This window comes from Triticum urartu, chromosome 3, assembly GCF_003073215.2.
Source record: "Triticum urartu cultivar G1812 chromosome 3, Tu2.1, whole genome shotgun sequence".
NCBI lineage: Eukaryota > Viridiplantae > Streptophyta > Magnoliopsida > Poales > Poaceae > Triticum > Triticum urartu.
In genome coordinates, this window is record NC_053024.1 from 471,827,184 (window position 1) to 471,847,827 (window position 20,644).

The window sequence follows — 20,644 nt, forward strand, 5'->3', positions numbered from 1 at the left end:
GAGGAGAAGACAAGAAGACCAAGAAAGGTAAGGTTAAGAAAGGGAGAGCATTTGTGTTGCCCCGTTGCTACGAAGTGTTGAAGGATGAAGAGAAATGGAAGAACCCTGATGGCCTAGAGGTGCCAATGAAAGGCAAGGCAACTATTGATGTGGTCTTAGATGATGATGATGATGATGATGAGGCATCAAGTGATGGCGGCAAGAGGAGCCCTACACCAAACTTGGTTACCTACTCCAAGCCAAAAAGACCAAATGGAGGTAAACAAGCAAAAGAAAAGAAAAGAAGAAGAAGAAGGTAGGAGATGATGAGATAAAGAATGCTATGGAGACTATTGTGAAGGCAAGAAAGAAAGCAAACAAGGAGAGGAGGGTGGCAAAGAGCCAAGAGTCAGTGACCGAGGAGAGGAGGCTGGTGGCTGAGGGGAGGAGGCTGGCGGCCGAGGAGAGGAAGGTAGCATTGGAGGAGAAGAAATTGGGCATGGAGGAGCTAGCTAGATTATTGGAATATGAGAAATACTTCTTCTTCATGGACACATCTAACTTGGATGATAGCAAAAGGAGTACATTAACCTTTCTCGTGATCAAGTCTTGGTCCAAAAAAGATTAATGGGCATGTGATGCATGGGAGGCATGGGAGCTACCATGAGAGGCTTGGGAGGCATGAGAGCTACCATGGGAGCCATGGGCGACATGGGTGGCTTGGGAGCTACCATGAAAGGCATGAGTTTTGGGTCTCTTATGGGAGTCATGGGAGCACCTCCAGGTGATATGGGTGGACGCATGACTTCCGGTGTGCCTCACATGCCATCGCATGATGCCTTTAGAGATAGTGCGAACACTATCCGAGTTTCCAATGACGATGAGGCGCTTGAAGATGAAGAAGAGGATAAACAAGAGGAGGAAGAAGATGGGGCATGATTGTTGGTGTTTCATTCGTTTGTGTGAACTTATTTGTCACGAATTTGCTTGGGGTTAGGTGATTTTGAACTATGCCATGAATTTAAACTATGCTATATTGCCCAACTCATGATTTTGCATATTTTTAATGTTTGAGATCATCTTGTTTCATACTGTCAAATTGGTATGTGTTGTTTCATATTTGCCAAGCGCCGGCTAAGCGCGTGTTGGATTTTACCAAGCCTGGTGAAGCGCTACAGTGACGCGCTAAATTTTGCGGCATCTGAAAAAGCAATCACCCTCCCACACACATTAAAACACTATTTCGACGCTGCAAATATTTTTTAACGCGCGGCGCTACCGCGCGTCTGTTGAAGATGCTTTTACACATTAATGCTGACGTTTCGGATGCAACATTGTGGCAATACATCGAGGGACAAGATTACAACGGCTCTTTTGTTTAGCCGAACAAATGGTAAACCTTAGCGAGTTAGCGTGCCAACACTAGTGTTTTTGATTGCCGATTCCAGCTTGAAGGAATCGCAGCCGATCACCCTACCTTACCCGCACTTGGTGGTGGCCACGACGGGGCTCCGGACGCTGTGCTTCCCGTCCGACCACTCAATGCTGCCGAACACGTAGCCGGCGGCCGCGGTAGCGTCGCAAATTTCCAGCTTTACCGTGAACTCCTTCTCCTCGTTGATTTTACCGAAGCTCAGCGTGCCTGGCTGCACCGTGATCCTGACACCCGCAGCCGGCTGCACGACGGTGACGTTGTACTGGAGCCACGGCCCCGCGCCCACGTTCCTCACCCGGCGCTTCACCGTGGTGGTGCCGGAGCGGGAGAGGCAAGCCGCGGAGATGGACGGGTAGTTGAGGTCCTCGGGGCGGTAGGCGCCAAGGCTGCACCGGAACGGGTTGGCATTGGCGCCGACGAACAGAGGGAGGAGCAAGGGGATCGACAAGGGGGTCAGGCTCTGCGTCTGGGTCGGCCGCACGGAGCAGAGGAAGTTGGCGTAGTCGTACGGCGTAGTGTCGTACACCAGGCCGGGGTCCAGGGCCCGGACGGGGTTCACGTGGCCCGAGCCGTAGCTGAACGGGGTGGCGGCCGCGCCGGTCTCGTCTCGGATCTGGCCGTCGTCGTTGCCTCCGGTGGATGCTGCACAAACATAATTCAGAGAAGAAGCACTTCATAAGTCCATGCGATTGCTGCTCTTACAGGGCTCGACGGACAAAATTAGTGCAGCTGTGGTGGCCTGCCGTGCTCTCACCGGTGGTCATGATCGCCGACTTGATCATGGCGGGGCTCCAGTCAGGGTGCTTCGCCTTGATCAGTCCGGCGATGCCCGCCACGTGGGGGCACGACATGGAGGTGCCGGACACCATGTTGTAGGGGACACGGCGGTCGTCGAAAGGCAGGTCAGTAGCCGGAACTTCCTCGCTGTACGCGGCGATCACGTCGACCCCGGGCGCCGTAACGTCAGGCTGCCACCCGAGAAAATTAGAACCACGGTGGAGTCACTACTCACTAAGATGGTGCAAGCTGATTAATTAACGCGCCAACCCAACCTTGAGGATCTGAGGAGTGATGGTGTTTGGCCCACGGGACGAGAAGTCTGCCATCACCGGCGCTGGCTTCACGCCAAGTTCGTCCCTTGCTGTGATGTAACCGACGGGAAACCTAAACCGGAGCGAGGGAGTGATTAATGAATGTTGGGTTAATGACCATGCCTACAAAGCTAGGGAGTTTTTTAGTGTGCTGCTTACTCGGTGGATTGTAGGTACTTTAAGAGATCCTCGCACTGTGAGTAGGAGCAATGAGCCGCTGGAACGAGATGTGGATCGGCGATGATGTCAACCGCGCCGCCGGCACCGTTGCAGAGGACCATCCCGACGCCACTGGCCTGCTTCACCACCAGCCCCTTCTCGACTCTGCCGTTCGCTCCCCTGGTACACACAACTATCTTGCCTCTCACCTTGGCAGGGTCTAGCGAACCGGGAAGGCACAGCGTCCTGCAGGCAGAGGGATCTCATCAGTCAGCACACTGGGACAGTCGATCCAAACAAGATCCTATTCTTACGAGTTGTCGATGGATTGGTCGGCGGCGGAGGCGTCCTGCCCGCTGATCATCGGATATGGCTGGCCAGCAGGCAGAGTGCTAGCTGATAGACTTCGTCCCTGCAAATCAGTTGCATGCATCCAGAACGGTACGGCATGAGCAATCTATCAACATAAATTTTACATGAACTGCAAACACAGTGCTAGCGGTGATTGAGTAATTGAGCAAGGCTGCACGGTGTACATGCACGCAAGGTCCGATGGACGACCAGACCTTGACGGTGCTGTTGCCGAAGACGGCATCAGCTGCAAAGTCTCTGTCCATGGTGCTTGCGCCGACCGTGAGGATCCAGGGAGCCAGGTTGGTCACCGAGCCTGGCTGCGGGCCCGAGTTGCCGGCGGAGGCCACGACGGCGACCCCCTTGTGGACCGCGTACAACGTGCCGATCGCCATGAGGTCGGCCGCGTAGTCCGCGGCCGGCGCGCCCACGGAGAGCGAGAGCACGTGCACGCCGTCCTCGACCGCCGCGAATATGGCCGCGAGGATGTCCAGGCTGGAGCACCCCGCCGTGTAGCACGCTTTGTACGAGGCCACGCGCGCCCGCGGCGAGCCGCCCTTGGCCGTGCCACTCCCGCGGCCGAAGGCGCCGGCGCCCTGGACGAATCCGCCGCCCGCGGTGGACAGGGTGTGCGAGCCGTGCCCGTCGTAGTCCCGCGGCGAGTTCAGATCAGTCTGGTTCAGCTGCTTGCCTTCCACCGGCTGGTCCAGGAAATCTGGCACCTGGACGCCCGCGTTGAAAAACCTCGCGCCGATCAACTTACTGCACGCACCATTGCACGGCGTACGTGTCACGGTGTCAGTGAAATGTTGCTTGATTGCATTGTACTCGACGTAAGGGCCAGTGGATATTTGCCTTACTTATTGCAGCGGAAGGTGGAGTCTTTGCCGGAATCGCATTTGCCACACCACCCCGACGGCGCGCCGAAGCCGTCGTCCCGGAAGCTTTCGGATGTCGGCGATACACCTTCGCGCGTGTAAAATGCAAAATAAAATAAAACTAGTGCAAAAGTCATACTTTGATGTGAGTATTATTATACTATATATTTTAGGGAGTTTATTTTAAAACATTTAGATATAAAATTTGTACTTCCTCTATCTCAAAATTCTTGTCTTAGATTTGTCTAAATATGAATGTATCAAGTCATGTTTTAGTATTAGATTCATCCGTAACTAGACAAATCTAAGACAGGAATTTTGGGACGGAGGGAGTACTTTATTTATTCGCAATTTTTTTGTCCTTTCTAATGAATAGAGTAGCAAAGTTTAAATACAGTCGAAAAGGAAAAAAATGTAATGTTTAATTCTATCCCCTCCGTCCCGAAATGAGTGTCGTTGATTTAGTACATGATGGTCGCAATTTTTCTTGTTTTGAAAAGTTATAAATTTTGTAGCATGCTAATATAATACAGTAATTATGGTTCTTCTTTTTAATCTTTTTTTTGCGGGTCTTCTTTTTAATCTTTTACAATGCACCTTTCATGAAAAGAAGTATTTTCATCAAGAATGTGTCTTTTAACGAAGGACATCTTTTCATTAAGGGCGTGTCTTTTCATTAACGGACTTAACTGATTCTCAATGTAATCTTACGACTGTTTGTTTTAGGGTGACGTGCCTTAACGGTGATCTTGCATTAGGAGCTGGTTTCAGAATAAAGAAGGATGGGATCTTTTGGTAAGTATACTTGACAAAAGTTAGGGCTCACCTGTTCCACAATCATCTTTTGCTCTAACTTTCACGCGACCGAAACATTTTCTACGTCCTTATAAAGCATATATTAATGGCTACATGCAATACCGTAAGACAATCATGCAAATCACAAAAATTTCAACTAATTAATCAAGCAAATAATGCGTCAGTTGTACTACGAATGCATATTGCTTCCATATGGCAACATTTTGGTTCTATGTTATTTAAATTTGCTTCAAGCCCAACTAAAGCTTCTTAAAATCACACAAAAACTCATCTCCGATGTAACTGAATTTTCTTCTTCAACTCAATTTTTTTCCTCGTCTCTACAAATCTGATTCCATGGCAACCAGAATGTGTTTTGATCTGTCATAAATTTGTGTCGAGTGAAATGTTATTATGTTGTCAGTGTGGTAAAAAATGTTTTCCCAAGATAAAAAATTTCCTGAGTGCAACATACACTAGTAAAAAAGCGAAGCTTTAAAACCGGTTCGTAAAGGCCTTTAGTGCCGGTTCTGTAACCGGCACTAAAGTGTGAGCACTAAAGGCCTTTAGTGGCATGGGGGACCTTTAGTACCGGTTGGTGTTACTAACCGGTACTAAAGGTTTTTTTTTTGATTTTTTTTTAAAAAAATTTGGGATTTTTTTTTATTTTTCAATTTTCTAAATTGAATTATTTGATGATTTAGTCTCTAATCATCCCTCTTAACTGCTCAAGTGTGGATCACTCATTCTAAATCGTCTAACTTCCCGGTCGGTCACCCATCCTCTCACTCCCCCAGCCTGAGCACGCTTAACTTCGGAGTTCTATTCCCCCTACTTTCAAGTCTACACTTGTTGTTTTCCTCACAAATGTAAGCTGTCAATCCTATTAACCCTCAACAGTTTAGCTTGAGCATTAGGTCACTCATTTCACCATTTGAGTTTGAAACTATTATTCTAAAAAACAGTAATTATTTAGTAACACTAATATTTCTTGAATAAGTTTGACCATAGTTTGACCACAGTTTGACCATAGTTTGACCAGATTTGACCAAAATTCAAAAAATTGAAATAATTATTTAGTAACACTAATATTCTTGAATAATTATGTAGTAACATTAATACTTCTTGAATAAGTAGTTTGACCATAGTTTGACCAAAATTAAAAAAACTGAAATTTGAGCATATCTTTTTTTCCTTTTGGAATTTGAGGATTCTAAAAAATTGCAAACAGGCCGTAGGCGGTCAAAATCGGATGCGGATTTTCGTGCTGAATGTTTTGATATATTATACGTTTTTTTTTCCGACATCGTATGCAAAAGTTATAGCTGCTTTACATTTTCCCTACACTTTTTGCAAAACATGTCCAAATTTAAGTTTTCAAATTTTCATAACTAGTAGGTGTTGTAATATAACTACCTCTCGAAGGATTTTATTTTCTGAAGTTTTTATCATTTTCTTTTCAAAACTGAAATGGCGATACACGAGGGGGGGGTAGAGTTTGAAAATTGCCCTATAGTCCCGGTTTGTGTCTCCAACCGGGACTATAGGTCAGACCCCTTTAGTCCCGATTCATGGCACGAACCGGTACTGAAGGCTAGCCCTTTAGTACCAGTTTGTGCCACGAACCGGTATTAAAGGTGATCATGGGGCCCCGGCCTGACGCCAGCCTGCCACCACCCCTTTAGCACCGGTTCCTGGAACGAACCGGTACTAAAGGTTCAAGACGAACCGGCATTAATGCATAGCCGTTCGAACCGACACTAATGGTGCCATTAGTACCGGGCCAAAATCGAACCGGGACTAATGTGTCTCACATCAGGTCCTTTTTCTACTAGTGATACAAGGGGATGAAACTTGTTTCAGCAAACAAAAAAAATGTAATTATTACATATTTTTCAAATGAAACAAACATTCATCTAGGAAGAAGTGGGAACTTTCTCCATCTAACAACTTTTTTGGACACAACAAAGTGGTTGGATAGCGTTGAGGGTGCATGCTCCTTTTCTTCTATCCATGTTCATCCTAACAAGCATCCAACCGCACCAAGTCCTCCTGAGCTTCCTACCCTCATAATCGACACCCTTGCAACCACCCGCCAAGTGTCAGCCATGTCAACATGGGGACTAGGTTGAAAGCATAGCTTTGAGATCTTTCGCCTTTCCCTCTCCATGAAGACTTCCAATGATTTCGATTATGACACCTCGTGCCCTTAACCCCACTATATGTTCCATTGGGATAACAAGCATCCTTGGCACCAACTGTGCCGAAATATGACATTGAGTTTCACATTGACCTCGGCTAGTCTAGTATGGAGTACAGGAAACAATGATGGCCATTTTGCATTGTGCCTCCACAATCAACCGACGCGAACCAGCCTGTGGTTGGATGGTTAAAAGGACAGTGTATCTCCAGCCCATCAGGGTTTAAGTCCTAGTGCTCGCATTTAACCTAGATTTATTTTAAGATTTCCGGCAATGCGCGTTCAGTGGGAGGAGACGTTCCCATCTACTACGAAGCACCTATGATGACTTCGTAATATCTCAAGATGATATGCCGGCTCACTTTCTTGGAGGTGCTCATAGGGGGTAAAGTGTGCATGTGTGCGTTCATAGAGTGAGTGTATGCGTGTATATATGAGTGTGTCTGTACTCTGTTAAAAAAATGAACCCATGGTCCTAATGACTCACTCCATGACATCATGAACATTGATTTGAAAACCAGGGGTACAGAAATACGAGAACGATGGCATTCTCACCACCACTAGGTGGACAAGGATGTCCTGCATAGTTTATTGGTGGAGAAGGACATAGACAATGAGATTGAAACAACAACAACAATAACAAGACGTTTAGGCCTTCATGCAAATGTATGAGGAGGTGTGGATGAATAGGTGTCACTGGTAGAAAAAGGGCCTGTTATCCCGGTTGGTAAGGGCCTTTAGTCCCGGTTCCTGAACCGGGACTAAAGGGTCGGTACTAATGCCCTGACCCTTTAGTCCCGGTTCAAACCAGAACCGGGACTAAAGGCCCTCTACGTGGCTGGTCCACCTTTAGTCCCGGTTGGTAACACCAACCGGTACTAAAGGAAATTTTCTGATTTTTTTTGAATTTTTTTTTAAAATTTTTTTGAATTTTTTTTATTTTCAAATTTCTGAATTATTTTAACCTCTAATCTCTAATCACCCCTCATCACTGCTCAATTTAATCTTTAATCACCCCTCATCATTCCAAATCATCTAACTTCCCAGACGGTCACCCATCCTCCCACTCCCCCAGCATGAGCACGCTTAACTTCCGGGTTCTATTCTCCCCCGTTTCCAAGTCTGCACTCGTTGTTTTCCTGACAATAGTAAGATGTCAATCCTATTAACCCTCAGGAGTTTAGCTTGAGCATGAAGTCACACATTTCACTGTTTGAGTTTGAAACTATTGTTCTAAAAAACAATAATTTTTTAGTAACACTAATATTTCTTGAATAAGTAGTTTGACCATTGTTTGACCACAGTTTGACCATAGTTTGATCAGATTTGACCAAAATTCAAAAAAACTGAAATAATTATTTAATAACACTAATATTCTTGAATAATTATTTAGTAACACTAATACTTCTTGAATAAGTAGTTTGACCATAGTTTGACCAGATTTAATGAAAATTTAAAAAAACTGAAATTTGAGCATAACTTTTTTTCCTTTTGGAATTTGAGGATTCTACAAATTTGCAAACAGGTCGTAGGCGGTCTCCATTTGATGTAACTTTTCGAGTAGATGATTTTTCATATAAAAAACTTTTTAATCCGAGTTGGTATGCAAAAGTTATGCCCATTTTACAAATTCCAGAGAGATTTTGTAAATAAAGTCGAAATTCATATTTGTAAATTTTCCCAACAACTAGACCACATATCACATGGGAAACTTATTTTATTTTTTTTGACATTTCCATCATTTTCTTTTGTTTTTTCTAAAACTGAAAAGGCGGTCCACAGGGGAGGGGGAGAGAGTTTGAAAATGGGACCTTTAGTACCGGTTCGTGCCATGAACCGGTACTAATGCCTCAAAGCCCATTAGTCCCGGTTGGTGGCACCAACCGGGACTAAAGGTCTAACCTTTAGTACCGGTTGGTGCCACCAATCGGGACTAATGGGCATCGCACCCTTTAGTCCCGGTTCGTGGCACGAACCGGGACTAAAGGACCCAGGTGAACCGGGACTAATGCCTTAGCCGCACGAATCGGGATAAATGCACCCATTGGTCCTGGTTCTGGACTGAACCGGGACTAATGGACTTACCCGGCCTGGACTAAAGCCCCCTTTTCTACTAGTGTGTGGAGTGAGAGGTATTTAGGGAAGGCAATTGTCTTTTAATGTTTCCAACTCGAATGACAGTGGATTGGCCATCCTAGCATTTGCTAAGGTCATACTACTATTGCAAAGAATGTTTTTAGGAAGAGGTCAGTAAGTCTTGTTGGACGACTAAGAATGACACTTGGAAGTTTGCAATAATGGATGGTTGTGTGCATCAATCGATGTAGAGGCCAGGGGTCTATTGTCCTTTTGAAGAAAAAAAATCTCATGCGACGTTGGATATCTTTAAACCATATTAAACACTCTTGTGGTGTGCAATGAATTTGAAAGATTACTCAATAGTGCAATATGCAAATGTTTGTGAACTAACTAGTGAACTTTCAGAAACAAAACTGACTAAGAAATATTCCCTTTGTTCACAAATATAAGATGTTTTGTATACTTCAATGTGGACCACATATACACACTAAAATGGGTGAATAAACACACTAAAATGTCTCTATATACATTCAGTTTAGAAAAAAGTTAGAACACCATATATTTGTGAACAGAGGAAATAACTATTAATTAAGTTAAAGCTAACAACTGTCTGATCTAGACATCAAGGATAATAACCTCTTGATGGGACGGCTATCAACTGTTGAATTCTCTCCGGGTCAACAGAGTTATAGCCGTCCTAAAAAACAATTTTCTTAGGATGTGGAGTTTTTAAGCTCGAGATCAAATCATACTTTTGATTTTCTTACATATACCTACTTATTCACCATTTTCATATTTTCTAAGTGTGCAATGTACAAAAACAATGTCAACGTAATTGATTGTTACCTCTGAGGGAAAAAGCTACTCCCTCCAATCCATATTAATTAATGCACACTTAGTACAACTTTGTACCGAGCGTCTCCGGAAAAAATGGATTGGAGTGAGCAACAGATTTCGAGTAAGATCGTGGGGCCTTGATGCGTATCATCTGTCAGGTTTCAGTTGACTTCACACTCCGGCATGTTACTGGGATTTGATTATGTTCCATCCAGGATGGAATATATACTTTTGATTTTCTTACATATACCTACTTATTCACCATTTTCATATTTTCTAAGTGTGCAATGTACAAAAACAATGTCAACGTAATTGATTGTTACCTCTGAGGGAAAAAGCTACTCCCTCCAATCCATATTAATTAATGCACACTTAGTACAACTTTGTACCGAGCGTCTCCGGAAAAAATGGATTGGAGTGAGCAACAGATTTCGAGTAAGATCGTGGGGCCTTGATGCGTATCATCTGTCAGGTTTCAGTTGACTTCACACTCCGGCATGTTACTGGGATTTGATTATGTTCCATCCAGGATGGAATATATCGCGGGGACAACAAATTATTATGTACTCATCCAGGAGGGAGTAGTATTTCATGCATGTGAAGACCTCTATTTAATTAATCACGTACTCCCTTCGTTTTTTTAGTCTGTATATAAGATTGATCAAAGTCAAACTTTATGAAGTTTGCCAAATTTATAAAAAATATATCAATATTTACTATACTAAAGCTATATGGTATGAAAACTAATTTCATGATACATCTAACAATACCGATTTCATATTATGAATCTTGATATATTTTTCTATAAACTTAGTCAAAATTAACAAAGTTTGTTTGACTTTGACCAAATCCGAAGGGAGTACTACTAAGTGCTCACTATTAGGATCCAGGTCAAACCAGTGCTTCGACTTTAGGCTGTCGACAGTGCATGCGTGTGTTAGACAGGTGCCATGCATGATGCATGGCACGGAATACGCGGTACGACCAACCCACATACCCCGTGCGTATTAATATGAAAGCAATTAATTGATTATTAGGTCAAGATAAGATTCCGGCGATCAATCAAAAGATATCGAGTTGGTAGTGGTAGTGGTATATACTGCGATTCCTGGGGAGTATGTATGGGCTAGATTGATGTGAAGAAATGATGCAATTTAACTGCGAGATTACCGGTGTCGACGTTTCCAATAACGACCCCCTCGCCGAACTTGGCGTCGTACTTCCACTCGTTTTTCGGCTCGCCGCCGCTCTCCAGCCCGAGGAACTCCCAGGAATGCGTCGTTTGGACCTTGTGAAGCCTGTCCGGGATCACAGCCAGAACCCCGGGGAGCTCTGAACCAAAAGAATAATCGGCCAGTGCAGCGTGTGACGTGGTTAGTGTTAGGTAAAAACTGCTGATGAAGCAGTAAACTCAAACACGGAAATCCTTGGATCATGATCATATGCGCGGCACTTACGTTCGAGGGCTGGGAACAAGCTGTCGTCGATCTGCAACCCGATGGCGCTGATTTCCTTGAAGAGATACAATTGTTTGTACCTGCATGTTTTGGCGATCAAGAACCAAAGGCTAGGCGTCTTCTTCTGCACGAACTAATGTATGATGGACGTAGATAGTTAGCGTGCTATATATTGTGCTTACTGGTTGGTGACTCCAGCGATCAGAGCAGGCCAAGACGTCAGATCACTCAAGACAAGCAAACAGGACTGCATGCACAGGAGGAGCACTATCAATTAGAGATAAACAGAAACAAGTACAAACTGTTTAGAGAGAGAGAGAGAGAGAGAGAGAGAGAGAGAGAGAGAGATTTGCCTTCGTGGCAGCGGACGCCGGCGTCGTCAAGTGTGACGTGAGGAAGAGCACGAAGGCTAGCAGCAAAACGCGGCCTCCTCTCCCCATTTCACCGATCCGCTAAGCCGCTTGGGCTTCCACCGGGGCCGGGCGCCATTGAATTTATAGACGCCAAAGTCAAAATTGCTCGGTGTTGTATAAGTATTTTTCTTCTCCGTGAGGAGCACAAGTGCACAACCCCACGTTGGATAACCCGGTATCTAAGCCACTGCATAGAAAAAAGGAGCTCCACATGCGGGTAACGTGCAAGCTGGTCAGGATTCATGCAACGAGCACGATGATAGCACTTTCTGCACTGTTCCTGCATCAATCTCTTTTTTTTTTGAAAAACATCACCTCGTATCTATACTACTTATAAAAGAGCAAACATTATCTTTTCTAAGTGCATCTCACAAAACGTAAACGGATACATTACCACCGCATGATTAGTCCCACTAAACTCAATCTAACGGCTAGCCTTAACCGAATCTGTTCTCTGTGTGCACTTAGCAATTTACATTGACTGACCGTACTCCACCGCGGAGGAAAATATGAAAGTCCATGCCTGATCAATTAGGAAACTATAATCACGGACACATCCTATTAAGAACTAATCTATACTACTTATAAAAGAGCAAACATTATCTTTTCTAAGTGCATCCCACAAAACCTAAACGGATACATTACCACCGTATGATTAGTCCCACTAAACTCAATCTAACAGCTAGCCTTAACCGAATCTGTTCTCTGCGTGCACTTAGCAATTTACATTGACTGACCATACTCCACCGCGGATGAAAATATGAAAGTCCATGCCTGGTCAATTAGGAAACTATAATCACGGACACATCCTATTAAGAAACTAATCACGAACACATCTAATTATTAGGAAACTAATCACAAACCCATCCTATTATTAGGAAAAAAAATCACGCGCGCATGGAAAATAATTACGAGCCATCCTATTAGGAAATTAATCACGGACGCATCTAATTATTGAAAAACTAATCATGGCTACATCCTATTAGATAACTAATCACGAACGCATCTAATTATTAGGAAACTAATCGCGAGCGCATCCTATCGTCTCCCATCAGGGAATCGTGATCACGAGTCGCCAGCCGTCACCAGCCCACCACCCACGCGAGCCACAATGGGAGACACACGAGGAGGAGCTGCGGCTTCCTCCGAACACACTTCTACTGATTGCAACGACTTCGTCCACATCCTGGGCATGCTCTTCGGGAACCACCGGCATCCTCGTCGACTTCAGCTCCATCCACAACACACACGCTGACAACCACCCACTCCCGAGGTCCTTCAGGTGGGGGCAATGCTGAGTATCTTGGACCAGTATAAGCGGGACAAAAAAATCTGCCCCCACAACCATGCATGTAGATTCGCCTGGTCGCCAACCATCATCGTCCCTAGGGCGGTGCAGGTCTCGGCCACTGTGCAGCAGGTGAAGCTAATCACGGCCCCATCTCACTCGCCCGAAGCCACCGCCGACTCCCTCAGCTCTGACGCGTGCTGCTCCGTTGGACACGCTTGTCCGGTACTCGCGCGTGGACGACGTCGTCCAAAGCTAATCCCGGCGCGTGGAGGCCGCCGCCTCAAAGCTGGATGACTGACTCACCTGCGTCGACAATGCCACCCAGCTGGTGAGAGGACACGGTCGCCGCAGCCACTCGCAGGCCTAAACGATGGAGACGCTCGCCTTCACGCGAACGCACCACACGCACGCATTAATTAAGTAAGTATTGAGTGTTGTTTTTTTACTGTCATCGCTACCTCGCCGGTGGTGACACATCTAGAAGTACAGGAACTAGAGATGAGGCAATGAGAAATAGAGGAGCGTTGGAGCACACACAGAGACGTTCACGTTCTTTCTTTCTTTATTTTTTCACTGATTTTCGCGTACCTGCAACATACATCCCTGTTTTTTTAAGTACTGACTACCGGTTATTACATGGCCAACTCACGACTACATAGTGAACTCACAGACAAATTCGCTGAACCAAGACCTTACTTGCAGTCATGAAATTACATTTCACTGAAAAAACCCAGAAGTTTGCATAAGTTTTAATGAAAAAAACTAAAGTTCGCATAAGTTTACTAAAAAAACCTGAAGTTTGCATAAGTGTATTTGTTTGTCCAGCAGATACATGGCAATTGTAATTTTACATGAGCATTTTCATACCGTCCTTATCTACAGTTGAGTTAACATATTTTCCTGATAGAAAACTTGGACTACATACAAGAGAAGCAAAAACTGCATGTTGATTATGATGATGATGAATGTAGGATATTTTGTGGTCACGGTAAATTTCATATCATTTAGTACATAAATAATATTCACAATTTTATTTTATTACCATCAATTGTGTTGAGTTTCTTTCATATATATGTATTGACCCTCTTCTTTAAATTAGATGTGACAGATGCGGAATGAACTCATACCACATGATCGCATACAAGCAATTCAAGAGGAATTGGCGGGATTCTTTCTTGACCATGTCATACATAAAGACGGAGAATGCCATGTGGAAGTTGAAATTGATTTTAGATGTTAGGGATTATAAGAGATGTTATATTATATATATGAAGTAGTGTTGGATAGATATATACAAAAACTTGTTGTTCGATCAATCTCGGAGAAAGAGATGTCACTTCTCTCTATATATGTTCATGACGATCTTGTGTAATTCTTGACTAGAATTTGTTGGCACTGAAACGGTTCCTTAGCTTATCATAAGTGACATTTTCATGTGTGACTATACTTGCATAAATGTGTGCATATGAAGAATCATGATGAATCTTCTAAATAATTTTAAATTTTATACATTGAGAAAAGTGGGTGATCTTTTAATACAGGAGACATGTTGATTAAGAAGAAACGACATTTCAAATTATTTGTACGAGTTGGAAATAAGAGATCGTGTACTTTATAAGGAAATTTCAAATTTATGAATAAATTGTCTTGTATTAAGTTTAGTATAACATGTTAATCCAAATAAATGCGTAGTGCGTGTGCAAACTTATTAGTTCAAATAGACGTATGTTACACGTGCACACTTACTGGTATTAATTAAATAAAAAATATTACAATCGTTCATTACAACCTTTACCATGCAGAGCGAAACTTTGTTAACAAAGACACCATCTAATCTATTATGAAAGCTAAACTTTGCAATATGAGCCGCCACGTTGGCCAATCGATTAATCCTGGAGAGCTTAAAATTATTTATAAGCTCTGTCTGATACACTTATCGCTTCCTTCTTCAGATTGACCAGAGGGGACCTATCAACTCGTGCTCACCTCTTCTTCCATTGTCCGGCAACTCGTGCCATTTGGGATGCCATTGATCTACACCCTTGCTCTGCCCCCTTTGCACATCTTTGGGTATCCCATGGGCACCCGGGTCTCCCCGAGTCAGTGTGGCCTCTCATTCTTCTTCTTCTTCTTATCATTTGGAAAATTTGTGACGCTCGTAATGCTAAAACTTTTAGGGATCTAGATGTCTCACCCCATGATGTTACTAGGGGCATCATCGCAGATCTCATATTGTGGTCTCATCGCCTTAAGAAGGTGGAGGACAAAGTTCACACCGGCCTGTGGCGGGATTATTTTACCTCTCGCCTTGTCTAGTTTGTAACAAAATCCTTTTTGAAATATATTCAGGTGGAGAGTCTTTCCCCCCGGTGACAGTTAAAAAAAAATCTATTTGCAAGGGCTGCAACCAAAAAAATGCAGTCAGGCTCTAAAATAATGAGATTGTGGAAAGTGATACCTATACAAAGGTCGGCAAGGCAAGCCCGAAATTCCGATTCCTCCACACTTGTACAATGCCCTAATAAAATCTTATGAGGAGATGATGACCTTTCCAGATGAGTCCTTGACCACCATCCTAACACTTGTAATGCTCTCCACGAAGCTTGCATTGACATTGACCTTAATATAGTTAGAAGATGGGAGTTTCCGGATCACATGAGTCTTCAGAGTGGCAAGACCATTCCTTACTCCAGATAACACTCCTTTACCTTCATTGTTGGAATCCACCTAAGAACATGAGTGACATGATATGAAGGAAAACCAATAATTAGCCATAAAGCTAACAGAGGCTGAAACGGGTTCCTTTTCTTTACCAAAATCAAGAAATTTGTCAAATGCTAGATTCGTCAAAAAATGAAAATTATTTGTTCACACAGCGTTGGACTCAACTGGTCCAAAAGAATTAGCAGCCAGTCCGCCCTAGCAGTAGCGGAGCTACACATAAAAACTTGGGCGGGCCAAATTGAAGGGAAGTCCAACTATTTTAATCTGATGCCCCATTTGCTCTCATATCCTAGTGTATTTTCACTAAACTTGGGCGGGCCATAACATAGTCTGAAGGAAATATGCCCTAGAGGCAATAATAAAGTTGTTATTTATATTTCCTATGATAAATGTTTATTATTCATGCTAGAATTGTATTAACCGGAAACTTAGTTCATGTGTGAATACATAGACATACAGAGTGTCACTAGTATGTCTCTACTTGACTAGCTCGTTGAATCAATGACGGTTATGTTTCCTGACCATAGACATGAATTGTCATTTGATTAACGGGATCACATCATTAGAGAATGATGTGATTGACTTGACCATCCGTTAGCTTAGCACGATGATCGTTTAGTTTGTTGCTATGAGATCATGCAACTTCCGAATACCGGAGGAACACTTAATGTGCTATCAAACGTCACAATGTAACTGGGTGACTATAAAGATGCTCCACAGGTGTCTTCGATGGTGTTTGTTGAGTTGGCATAGATCGAGATTAGGATTTCTCACTCTGAGTATCGGAGAGGTATCTCTGGGCCCTCTCGGTAATGCACATCACTATAAGCCTTGCAAGCAATGTGACTAATGAGTTAGTTGTGGGATGATGCAGTATGGAACGAGTAAAGGGACTTGCCGGTAACGAGATTGAACTAGGTATTGAGATACCGACGGTCGAATCTCGGGCAAGTAACATACCGACGACAAAGGGAACAACGTATGTTGTTATGCGGTTTGACCAATAAAGATCTTTGTAGAATATGTAGGAACCAATATGAGCATGCAGGTTCCGCTATTGGTTATTGACCGGAGATGAGTCTCGGTCATGTCTACATAGTTCTCGAACCCATAGGGTCCGCACGCTTAACATTCGGTGACGATCAGTATTATGAGTTTATGTGTTTTGATGTACCGAATGTACTTCGGAGTCCCGGATATGATCACGGACATGACGAGGAGTCTCGAAATGGTCGAGACATAAAGATCGATATATTAGAAGCCTATGTTTGGACATCAGAAAGGTTCCGGGTGAGTTCGGGCATTTTCTGGCGTACCGGGAGGTTACCGGAAACCCCCGGGGAGTATATGGGCCTTATTGGGCCTTAGTGGAATAGAGGAGAAGAAACGAAAAGGTGGGAGGCGTGCCCCCCTAGCCCAATCCGAATTGGGTGGGCCCCTCCCCTTTCCTTTCCCCTCTCCTCCCCTTCCTTCTCTCCTACTTCTACTACTTGGAAGGGGGGAATCCTACTCCCGGTGGGAGTAGGACTCCCCTAGGGTGCGCCATAGTGGGCCGGCCCTCCCCCTCCTCCACTCCTTTATATACGGGGGAGGGGCACCCCATAGACACACAAGTTGATCATTGATCTCTTAGCCGTGTGCGGTGCCCCCCTCCGAAGGAAATATGCCCTAGAGGCAATAATAAAGTTATTATTTATTTCCTTATAATCATGATAAATGTTTATTATTCATGCTAGAATTGTATTAACCGGAAACATAATACATGTGTGAATACATAGACAAACAAAGTGTCACTAGTATGCCTCTACTTGACTAGCTCGTTAATCAAAGATGGTTATGTTTCCTAACCATGAACAATGAGTTGTTATTTGATTAATGGGATCACATCATTAAGATAATGATCTAATTGACATGACCCATTCCATTAGCTTAGCACCCGATCGTTTAGTATGTTGCTATTGCTTTCTTCATGACTTATACATGTTCTTATGACTATGAGATTATGCAACTCCCGTTTGCCAGAGGAACACTTTGGGTGCTACCAAACGTCACAACGTAACTGGGTGATTGTAAAGGAGCATTACAGGTGTCTCCAAAGGTAGATGTTGGGTTGGCGTATTTCGAGATTAGGATTTGTCACTCCGATTGTCGGAGAGGTATCTCTGGGCCCTCTCAGTAATGCACATCACTTAAGCCTTGCAAGCATTGCAACTAAATGAGTTAGTTGCGGGATGATGTATTACAGAACGAGTAAAGAGACTTGCTGGTAACGAGATTGAACTAGGTATTGGAATACCGACGATCGAATCTCGGGCAAGTAACATACCGATGACAAAGGGAACAACGTATGTTGTTATGTGGTCTGACCGATAAAGATCTTCGTAGAATAGGTAGGAGCTAATATGTGCATCCAGGTCCCGCTATTGGTTATTGACCGGAGACGTGTCTTGGTCATGTCTACATTGTTCTCGAACCCGTAGGGTCCGCACGCTTAAGGTTACGATGACAGTTATATTATGAGTTTATGCATTTTGATGTACCGAAGGTTGTTCGGAGTCACGGATGTGATCACGGACATGACGAGGAGTCTCGAAATGGTCGAGACATAAAGATTGATATATTGGAAGCCCATGTTTGGATATCGGAAGTGTTCCGGGTGAAATCGGGATTTTACCGGAGTACCGGGAGGTTACCGGAACCCCTCGGGAACCATATGGGCCTTGATGGGCCTTAGTGGAAAGGAGAAAGGGGCAGACCAAGGTGGCCGCGCGCCTCCCCCCTTCCCCTAGTCCTATTAGGACTAGGAGAGGTGGCCGGCCCCCCTCTCTCTCTTTCCCCCCTCAAGGAGTCGTATTCCAACTAGGATTGGGGGGGGGGAATCCTACTCCCAGAGGGAGTAGGACTCTCCTGGCGCGCCTCCTATGGCTGGCCAGCCTCCCCCCTCTAGTCCTTTATATACTGAGGCAGAGGCACCCCAGAAACACACAAGTTGATCCATGTGATCTATTCCTTAGCCGTGTGCGGTGCCCCCTGCCACCATAGTCCTCGATAATACTATAGCGGAGTTTAGGCGAAGCCCTGCTGCTGTAGTGCATCAAGATCGTCACCACGCCGTCGTGCTGACGGAACTCTTCCCCGACACTTTGCTGGATCGGAGTCCGGGGATCGTCATCGAGATGAACGTGTGCTCCAACTCGGAGGTGCCGTAGTTTCGGTGCTTGATCGGTTGGATCGTGAAGACGTACGACTACTTCCTCTACGTTGTGTCAGCGCTTCCGCAGTCGGTCTGCGTTGGGTACGTAGACAACACTCTCCCCTCTCGTTGCTATGCATCACATGATCTTGCATGTGCGTAGGAAATTTTTTGAAATTACTACGAAACCCAACACCTCCACCGTAATCCACCTCGGTCATATTGTAGCGGTGCTTAGGCAAAGCCCTGTTTCGGTAGCATCATCATCACCGTCATCACGCCGTCGTGCTGACGAAGCTCTCCCTTGAAACTCTGCTGGATCGTGAGTTTGTGGGACGTCACCGAGCCGAACGTGTGCAGATCGCGGAGGTGTCGTACTTTCGGTACTAGGATCGGTCGATCGTGAAGGCGTACGACTACATCAACCGTGTTGTCATAACGCTTCCTCTTACGGTCTACGAGGGTACATAGAAAATACTCTTCCCTCTCGTTGCTATGCATCACCATGATCTTGCGTGTGCGTAGGAAATTTTTGAAATTACTGCGTTCCCCAAAAGTGGCAATCGAGCCAGGTTTATGCGTATATGTTATATGCACGAGTAGAACACAAAGGAGTTGTGGGCGTGGGTATATACATATTGCTTCCGTCACTAGTTGTTTCTTGATTCGGCGGTATTGTTGGATGAAGTGGCCCACACTGACATTACGCGTATTCTTACGCGAGACTGGTTCTACTGACGTGCTTCGCACACAGGTGGCTAGTGGGTGTCAGTTTCTCCAACTTTAGTGGAATCGGATTCAATGAACAGGGTTCTTTCTGAAGATCAAAAAGCAATCACTATACCGCGATGTGGTTTTTTGATCCGTGGGTAAGAACGGTTCTTGCTCAGCCCGTAGCAGCCACGTAAATCTTGCAACAACAAAATAGAGGACGTCCAACTTTTTAGGTCATGTTGTGATGTGATATGGTCAAGACATGATGCTAAATTTTATTGTATGAGATGATCATGTTTTGTAAAATAGTTATCGGCAACTGGCAGGAGCCATATGGTTGTCGCTTTATTGTATGAAATGCAATCGCCATGTAATTGGTTTACTTTATCACTAAGCGGTAGCGATAGTCATAGAAGCAATAGTTGGTGAGACAACAACGATGCTTCGATGGAGATCAAGGTGTCAAGCCGGTGATGATGGTGATCATGACGGTGCTTTGGAGATGGAGATCAAAGGCACAAGATGATGATGGCCATATCATATCACTTATATTGATTGCATGTGATGTTTATCCTTTATGCATCTTATTTTGCTTAGTTCGGCGGCAACATTATAAGATGATCTCTCACTAAATTTCAAGGTATACGTGTTCTCGCTGAGTATGCACTGTTCCTACAGTTCGTCGTGCCGAGACACGACGTGATGATCGGGTGTGATAAGCTCTACGTTCACATACAACGGGTGCAAGCCAGTTTTGCACACGTGGAATACTCGGGTTAAACTTGACGAGCCTAGCATATGCAGATATGGCCTCGGAACTCTGAGACCGAAAGGTCGAGCGTGAATCATATAGTAGATATGATCAACATAGTGATGTTCACCATTGAAAACTACTCCATCTCACGTGATGATCGGACATGGTTTAGTTGATATGGATCACGTGATCACTTAGATGATTAGAGAGATGTCTATCTAAGTGGGAGTTCTTAAGTAATTTGATTAGTTGAACTTTAATTTATCATGAACTTAGTACCTGATAGTATTTTGC

General features: G+C 44.3%; 1 protein-coding gene across 1 annotated transcript; it reads right to left on the reverse strand.

Moving 5' to 3' along the window:
• Window positions 1-1,220: 1,220 nt before the first annotated feature.
• Window positions 1,221-11,747, reverse strand: LOC125544422 (subtilisin-like protease SBT5.3). Its single transcript, XM_048708115.1, has 11 exons — window positions 11,615-11,747; window positions 11,444-11,508; window positions 11,262-11,341; window positions 10,975-11,136; window positions 3,876-3,981; window positions 3,231-3,777; window positions 2,979-3,076; window positions 2,665-2,910; window positions 2,467-2,578; window positions 2,169-2,382; window positions 1,221-2,056 (listed from the first exon to the last, which is right to left on the reverse strand). Exons 1-11 carry the CDS (start codon window positions 11,699-11,701, stop codon window positions 1,458-1,460), a joined length of 2,316 nt encoding a protein of 771 aa, XP_048564072.1. The 5' UTR covers window positions 11,702-11,747; the 3' UTR covers window positions 1,221-1,457.
• Window positions 11,748-20,644: the final 8,897 nt, after the last annotated feature.